Source organism: Ochlerotatus camptorhynchus, unplaced genomic scaffold, assembly GCF_037179485.1.
Source record: "Ochlerotatus camptorhynchus isolate MF236.1 unplaced genomic scaffold, CSIRO-AGI_Acam_v1.1 ptg000212l, whole genome shotgun sequence".
NCBI lineage: Eukaryota > Metazoa > Arthropoda > Insecta > Diptera > Culicidae > Ochlerotatus > Ochlerotatus camptorhynchus.
The window spans coordinates 1,041,668-1,050,166 of NW_027040702.1; the positions used below are offsets into that span (position 1 = coordinate 1,041,668).

At 46.0% G+C, this 8,499-nt stretch overlaps 3 protein-coding genes across 4 annotated transcripts; 2 read left to right on the plus strand and 1 right to left on the minus strand.

Moving 5' to 3' along the window:
- Positions 1-450: 450 nt before the first annotated feature.
- Positions 451-1,992, plus strand: LOC135703352 (uncharacterized protein K02A2.6-like). Its single transcript, XM_065224545.1, has one exon. It carries the CDS (start codon positions 451-453, stop codon positions 1,990-1,992), a length of 1,542 nt encoding a protein of 513 aa, XP_065080617.1.
- Positions 1,993-2,068: 76 nt separating this feature from the next.
- Positions 2,069-3,016, plus strand: LOC135703353 (uncharacterized protein K02A2.6-like). The gene has a single exon (XM_065224546.1). It carries the CDS (start codon positions 2,069-2,071, stop codon positions 3,014-3,016), a length of 948 nt encoding a protein of 315 aa, XP_065080618.1.
- A 2,658-nt stretch (positions 3,017-5,674) lies between these two features.
- Positions 5,675-8,288, minus strand: LOC135703325 (protein MCM10 homolog). 2 transcript variants are annotated; one of them, XM_065224512.1, is made up of 3 exons: positions 8,214-8,288; positions 6,915-8,127; positions 5,675-6,845 (listed from the first exon to the last, which is right to left on the minus strand). In XM_065224512.1, exons 2-3 carry the CDS (start codon positions 8,124-8,126, stop codon positions 5,691-5,693), a joined length of 2,367 nt encoding a protein of 788 aa, XP_065080584.1. In that variant the 5' UTR covers position 8,127; positions 8,214-8,288; the 3' UTR covers positions 5,675-5,690. The 2 variants fall into 2 exon arrangements, with proteins under 2 accessions (XP_065080584.1, XP_065080581.1); XM_065224509.1 differs by lacking the exon at positions 8,214-8,288 and having other exon boundaries at positions 6,915-8,192.
- Positions 8,289-8,499: the final 211 nt, after the last annotated feature.

Below are 8,499 nucleotides of genomic sequence, written 5' to 3' on the forward strand. Positions count from 1 at the left end.
CAACGGCGCCGGTGGTGTAGTGATAAGCGTGATTACCTCTCACCCCAACAGGCCTGGGTTCAATCCCAGTCGGCGCCGCCGGGATGTTCTGAGGCATAACATCTCTGATCACGCCTTCCTTCGGATGGGAAGTAAAGCCGTTGGTCCCCGGTTCATGAGTTGATGGGTCGATAGGTAGGGTCCAGGTGTGGGAGCTGCCTTCCTGGCACGTCGGTAGCATTGGTGCTCAGCACGGAAAACAAGATCGACGGAAAAAACAAACCAAAGGAAACAAAAACATTCCGGTTCCAATATCACCGTTTTATTGTATTCTGCGATACTGTTCCGCTTAGGCGGACATCGGCCACCCTGTAGAAGTGCGGTAATACAAAAGTGGCGACTTCGGAATAATTTTAATGTGTTTTTCATGCTAAAACCGTTTTTGCACGTAGCCCACGCGGAAGTTGAACAATGGATTCCAATCAGAATGGCTCCGTCGGACATGATCTCCAACAGTCGGTGAAAATGTCGCCGGGCCTGCAACAACAGCAGCAGCAGCAGATTCCGTTCCTGCGTACACCGCAAATTCACCAGCCTGCACTTCAGATCGATCCCGAGATGTACCAGTTCCAGCAGGAGAATTGCATCACGGAAATGTTCCGCCAACAGCAAGAGGTTATGCAGAGACAGCAGGAAGCTATGCAACAGCAGCAGTTGGCCTTCATGAAGCAACAGGAGCAGCTCATGCGCAACATTATGACGTCGATCCAGGCGCAGGTGCCACCGAATACGGAGGCGATATTGGAGTCGCTTGCGAATCACATCAAGGAGTTCCACTTCGATCCGGATGGCAGCGTGACGTTCGCTGCTTGGTACAAGCGGTACGAAAATTTGTTTGAGAAGGATGCCAGTCGTCTTGACAAGGAGGCGAAAGTACGCTTGCTGATTCGTAAGCTAGGAATGTCCGAACACGAGAGGTATGTAAGCTTTATTTTACCTAAAACACCGAAAGATTTTTCATTTGAGGAGACGGTGTCGAAGCTAACCTCGTTGTTCGGGGCATCCGAGTCAGTCATCAGCCGCAGGTATCGCTGCCTACATATCTCGAAGCAGCGTGGAGAGGACTATGTCACGTATGCTTGCCGGATAAATAAGTCGTGCGTGGAGCTCGAACTTACGAAGCTGTCGGAAGAACAGTTTAAATGTCTGGTTTTCGTCTGCGGGCTTAAGTCGGAGCGGGATGCGGAAGTTCGAACCAGGCTTTTGACGCGTATCGAAGAGAAGTGTGATGTGACGTTGGAGCAGTTGTCGGAGGAGTGCCATCGCTTGCTGAACTTGAGGCACGACGCAGCAATGATCGAGGATCAGACTGGCTGTGTGAAAGCGCTGAAATCCAGACAGCATCCTGGAAGGTTCCCAGCAAGTCAGTCGAAGCAGGGCTCGAAGGACGGCTTTGATTCCAGAAGCAACGCGAGTGGGCCCAAATCAGCTTGTTGGCTCTGTGGTGCTAATCACTATGCCAGGGATTGTTCGTTTAAGAACCACAAATGCAGTGATTGTGGTACGGTCGGACATAAGGAGGGATACTGCCATAGTGCTGGGAAAGCGAAGTTCAGGAGGTCCGATCGACGAAAAGGAAACGCCGCTGCGAAGGTGGTGACGGTGAACGCCTGTAGTGCAACGAAGTGCAGGAAGTATGTACCAGTGGACATCAACGGTTCATCGGTTCGCCTGCAACTAGACACAGGGTCTGACATTACCATCGTTTCAATGGGAACGTGGCGCAAAATCGGAAGCCCTTCGTTGTGTGCGCCAACGATCGTCGCAAAGACAGCTGCTGGAAAGATTTTGAACATCGAAGGCGAATTTTCTTGCGTGATGATGATCAACGGTATGAAATCGGAGGGTACAGTGCGAGTTTCGAGAGCAACTTCAACTCATCGGGTCCGATATGATGGAAGTGTTTGGACTGTGGTCGGTACCCTTCAATGCGATTTGCTGCCAGGTCGGTAGTAAAACATCCTATGTATAGACACTCAAGGCGGAGTTTCCAGCGGTTTTCTCCGACAAGTTGGGCATCTGTACGAAGATGAAGATCAAGTTGGAACTGAAGTCAGGCAAATCTCCCGTGTTCGGGCCGAAACGCCCGGTCACTTACGCGATGCAGCAAGCTGTGGATGATGAACTAGACCGACTGGAGCAGGAACAGATCATCACGCCAGTAGACTTCGCGGAGTGGGCCGCTCCAATTGTGGTGGTCCGCAAGTCAAGCGGGTCAATTCGGATATGTGGTGACTATTCAACGGGGTTAAATGACTCGTTACAGCCTCATCAGTACCCACTCCCGTTACCACAGGATATCTTTGCTAGTCTGGCTAACTGCACCGTTTTCAGCCAGATCGATTTGACTGATGCATTCCTGCAAATGGAAATGGATGAAGGCTCACGCGAGATGCTTACGATTAACACTCATCGAGGTCTTTATAGGTATAATCGTCTTCCACCTGGAGTGAAGGCGGCGCCAGGAGCATTCCAGCAAGTGATCGATACGATGCTCGCTGGCCTTGTTCGTACCAGTGGGTATCTTGACGACGTAGTAGTTGGTGGTATCGATGCAGCAGACCATATGAGAAATCTTCGTGCCGTGCTTGATAGAATCAAGGAATATGGATTCACCATTCGTCTCAGCAAGTGCTCCTTTGGCAAAGAGCAAATTCGTTACCTAGGCCATCTGCTCGATCGCCATGGGTTGAGGCCTGATCCAGCGAAAGTTGAGACTATCAAGCAGCTACCTGCACCTACGGATGTCAGCGTAGTGCGTTCGTTTTTGGGCGCTGTAAATTTCTACGGGAAGTTTGTGCCAAACATCCGGTCTCTACGTTTTCCGCTAGATGAGCTGCTTAAACAAGGAGTGAAATTTCGATGGACGGTGGATTGTCAGCGAGCGTTCGACCGCTTTAAGGAGATTCTCAGCTCGGACCTTTTGCTGACGCATTACGATCCAAGGCACGAGATAGTGGTTTCTGCGGACGCTTAATCAGTCGGTTTTGGCGCTACCATCAGCCACAGGTACCCAGATGGCTCGATGAAGGTACACTCAGAATAATTTTCACGTTAATGCTACGTGAAAACATACGTAGATTTTTTCCATCGTACTTTTCACCTAAGAGCTACGTGATTCTCATGTAGGGGCACTCATTTCATGAAACTTAACCGTTATAGGATTATCACATATAAGTTATGTGATTTGGTCGGTGACATTCATTGGAGGATTCTAGTATCAATATTTTGACACTGTTTATACAAATATTTCCTTCATATGCAGATAAAATGTTTACTGACTGTATTAATAGTAATAATAGTAATGTTCCTTTAATTTATTAAAATTTTCTAAATACACCAAATCAGCATTTTTTTTTAATTCGATACGCATCGAGATGGGCCTAGATGCTTTTTTCCCTTGAGGAAGGAACTGCTGGACAGCTTGACATCATTCTGTTGAATACGATGAAACAGTCAGTTTGTGTTTGCCAAAGAGAAACAAATAATCCATAATTTTATACTCACATCTTGCCACTTTCTTTAAAAAAATACCGAACAAAAGCCCATTATTATGCCGCCATGATTTTCACCGCTCTGAGTGTACGTACCACTCTTTTGTTTACATGTGGACATCTCATTAGCTTTACGTGAAACGCACATGAGTCTATGTTATGTGAAAATCACGTACATTTCATTGATTATGTAGGTGTGTTAAATAAGAACTCCCTGTGAAATTCAAGGGACATCACGTACATTCTACGTGAGCCACGTAAAACTGAGAGGAGAGGAAACAGCGAGAACTTACGTGATTTTTCACGTAGCTTCAACGTGTAGATTATTTTGAGTGTAGTACAGCACGCCGCCCGCGCACTCACGAAGGCTGAACAGCGGTACAGTCAACCGGACCGTGAGGGATTGGCTGTAGTATTCGCTGTGACGAAATTTCATAAGATGATCTTCGGGCGCAGATTCCGTCTTCAGACAGACCATGCGCCATTGGTACGGATTTTCGGCTCAAGCAAGGGAATTCCCGTATACACCGCTAATCGTTTACAACGTTGGGCGCTAATTCTTTTATTATACGATTTTACTATCGAATATGTGCCTACTGCTAAGTTCGGTAATGCTGACGTTTTGTCACGGCTAATTGACAACCATGTCAAACCAGATGAAGATTATGTCATCGCGAGCATCATCTTGGAGGATGACATCAGGTCAGTGGTGAACGAATTAGCTAACGAGTTTCCTCTTAGTTTTAGCACAGTGGAGAAAGATACACAGGCTGACCCAGTGCTACGGAAGGTCTATCGCTTCCTTCGGGATGGTTGGCCCGAAAAGCTCGACAAGTCCGATGCCGAGCTTCAACGTTACTACGCCAGAAAGGATTCGCTGAGCACTATGCGTGCATCATGTTCGGGGAACGGCTCATCATACCTGAGCAACACCGCAAGCGATGTATGCAGCAACTTCACCAAGACCATCCAGGGATCGTAAGAATGAAGGCCCTCGCTAGAGGATATATCTATTGGCCTTCCCTGGACCAGGACATCGCGTCGTTCGTGAAGGCATGCAAACAGTGTGCATTAGCAGCGAAATCTCCTCCACACGCAGCACCTGTTCTGTGGCCAACGCCTGGTGGACCGTGGCAGCGCGTCCATATTGATTTTGCCGGACCGATTGATGGAAACTATTTTTTACTGGTCATCGACGCACTCCAAATACCCAGAGGTGATTGCAACTCGTCGCATCAGTTCAGTGGCCACAATCGGTATTCTTCGCAACCTGTTTTCTCGCTTGGGGATTCCAGAGACGCTCATCAGCGATAACGGCCCACAATTTACGAGCGCCGAGTTCCAACAGTTTTGTGCGCCAACGGCATCCAGCATATAACTACCGCACCGTTCCACCCACAATCTAATGGGCAGGCAGAACGGTTTGTGGATACATTTAAGCGGGCGTTGCGGAAAATCCAAGCGGGGAGGAAGACCATGGAAGAAGCGTTGGACATTTTTCTGCTGACGTATCGATCTATGTTGGGTTTTTTAATTAGTTTTTATATAAAGAAAATAGTTTTCATGGGCTTTCAAGACTCTGGGACTTCTTCTTTTTAATTCCTTTATTTTAGTGTCGGTCTCTGATACATCGCAATTGAGTACCAACCACCCAATCGCATCAATCAACGACATGGGCCGGGACCAACGGGTTTACTTCCCTTCCGAAGGAAGACGTGACACGAATTTTTTATACCTCAGAAAAATCCCACCGACTTTGGCTGTACGTTCAAGGGCTGCCAAATACAGTCAATTTCAGATATCCACGCTTTTACTTAGGCGCTAACGACTAATACCCCGTTCACATTACAGCGTATATCACGTGACATACGCTGTCTTGCAATGAGCACTCATGCATCTAGTTTTCACTGGAAATCCTATGTATGAGTGCTCGCTCATTGCAAGACAGCCTATATTACGTGATATAAGGCTGTAATTTGAACGGGGTATAATCCTATAATCCCGAATTTATTGCATACCATGGCCAGCTAAGGATTTCTTTTTCCAGCAATGAATACATTTACAGATCATTATGCAACAGTATATTCATGAGACTCACAAAAAAAAACTTTATAATGATCAAAAAAATAATGAAGACGCTTACCGCTTAATACCAGTTTAGTTATCTTCCGGAACGAGCAAGTTCAAATTTGCACTGTTAGCGCAGCTACCCAAGAATTTCTCCTCGTCACCTCGAATGCATAAAGACACTCCCGTTCCCTTTTTGTCACGCATCATTGCACAGCGCTCCCAACGAGAACTCTGACAGTTCTTACATGTAGTTTTAGGTAAACGATGCAACGTAACTGTCCTATTCCCACAATCGGCACATTTAAAGAAACGTTTCTCGGCATCTCGCACTTTGAGTTCGTGTCGTTCCTCTTTGCACCGATCGGCCGCCGAGAATGCAATGTACTTGCATCGGAGACAAATCACAGCCTTGCACTCCACCTTGAAGGTGTTCATCATTTTTTCCTCCATTGCTTCCTTGCGTTCGAGGTCTTTGAAGTACTTTTCCTGCTGTTCATCCTCGTGGGCTTTGATTAGATCGGTATGCGATGAGCATGCCTCCATCATTGTTTTCAAACGATCCTTTCGAGCCTGCTCTTCTTGATCCAGCTTCTGCTTTTTCGAAGCATTTCCGTTTGCTACTTCGTCGTTTGCGTGGATCTCGTCCAATGCACGTTTTTTCCCCGTTTCTGAGCCACGGTATTTAATGAAATTCGGATTGGATTTCGCCAGTGGTTTCTTCTTCAAAATGTTGGCGGCTTTTTGACGTGAGTATAGTGCTTGCTTCGGAGACTGTCCCAAGTCAATGACAAAATTACCCGTACTCAATCTAGGTGCTGCTTTAGTTTCAAGACTAAACGATCGATTTTCGAAACCATTAGGTGCTGATAGACATGGAGTTGAATTCGATGTCGATTTTGATACCTGTGTAGGAGTTTTAGCTGTCTCTCTGGAAGTTGTCAAAGACAGAGTATCTTCTGTACTCAAACCAAGTTGCTTCAAACGCTCCACATCCTTTTCTCTTTGTTTTATGTTGAATTCCAACCTAGCTGCAGATCCCTTGTTGGGGACGGATTTGATAGAAGGCTGTTGACGGTAAGATGGAAGCGAAGAAGAGCTTGCTTGTGAAGTTGCATTACCGCTGCCTTGTAGCGGAGACTGGTAGTATTCCGAAAGCGTCAGCATGCGATTATTATCCTTTGAAACTTGCTTCGGATTCTTCTTAGCTTTAACTGCCGAAAAACTTTGGCCACCGTAGAATACCTGAAATGTAATAGGACATAATGGGGTAGGTTAATGTTGAGAAATGTCTCAACTGTATCATCATGTCACCTCATTTTTCCCAAGCACTTTGTTCCGAAGCTCGTTCAATCCTCGCCCGGCAGTAGATGAAATTAGGCCACCACGATTGCAAGCCTTGTTGTACTCTTGCTTTACGTGGTACACGCAATGTTCACATTTGTCCAGATTTACATAGGCCGTACACCGCTCTCCGTTCTTTTTCTTACTGCGACACGTCCCCATGTCTCTCGACTGTCCCAATATCATCACTTTGGCAGACTTGTCAATCGAGAGAACTGCCTCCGTATTTTTATCATCGTTACGCTCCAGCACGCCGGGGTTCAATATGCAAATGACCATCCCTTCGGCCGTTTTCCACAAATCTTTGTAGGCTTGTGAAAATAGGAACAAACTAACCATTTTGAGTTCCCCATGAAGATCGCTTAGCTTCCAGATAGAAAACTGACTTCCCTTAGCCGTAGTTTTCGGAGGACTTTTGCTGAGTACAACTCCGGCGATAGCCCAGTCTTCCTTCAAATTTACATGCTCGATATGATGTTTTATCCGAGCCATGGACACTGGTTTCCTACCCTGCATTCGCTCCTGCATCATTGTGCTTGAAATCAATGGATGTATCAGGCGTATCCCAAAGATTGGATCAGTATATACGCTCTTCTTGAATATATCCGGTATGGTATTTTTTGATACCGGAAGAGGCTCCGCCTTCGTGGCACCCGGGAAAGGTCGAACATCCTCCACTAATGATTCCGGTTTTTTCGTAGGAGCTTTCTTCTTCGGTAGTTGGGATGTGCCTTGATCGGCGTTTTTCAAAGTACGGTTAATAAAATTCGATATTTCTAAATCAATTCTCTCGTCCTCTTTTTGCTTTAAAATTGCATTGATACCCATTCCGTAATCATCGTATTTTCGCCCCAGTAAATTTCTTATCTCCTCGTCGTCTGAAGAGTCGGTATCACCACTGTGGACCGCGCTGGTCGGTTTCGAGACTTTAGATGTTTGCTTATCCGGACTCTGCTGTTCCAAATTCTTCAGGAACGTTGAACCGTTGAGGGAAATTGAGCTGGCTTTAGTAACCAATTTCGTATTTGCTGCGCTGGTTGGCTGCTCGGACGTACTAGCAGCAGGAGACGGCACAATTTTAACGAAGGATATTGCTTCGGATTCTGCTTCCAACAACAGCTGTTCCAATTCATCGATCTCAATCGATTCCTGTTCATCGTTGACGGTGCTCAATGACGACATTCTGAGGTAAAATTAACCTATCACTCTTCTATTATTATATTATTTACTATTGGACTATTAAATTAAACAAACTTCATTAGCTAATACCTATGTAGTTAAAATGCAATTAGAAATCGGTTTAGCACAATAAATAAGTTGTTAGTCTGGCACTGCAAGTTAATCTGCAAATTTTGATACCGACCGCAAAGACGTGTTTACATATTTTGCGCGCTTTTCGCGAGCGAACCGGTTCGAATAGGGCTTCCCGACTCACATCTCTTATAGACGTGACTCGAACCACAGACAAAAAGTCATAACTCATTGCATATTTCTCACTGTAAAACATCTGTTGAGTAAACTGTGACGGGCAGTACGCTCAACAGATACGCCTTTT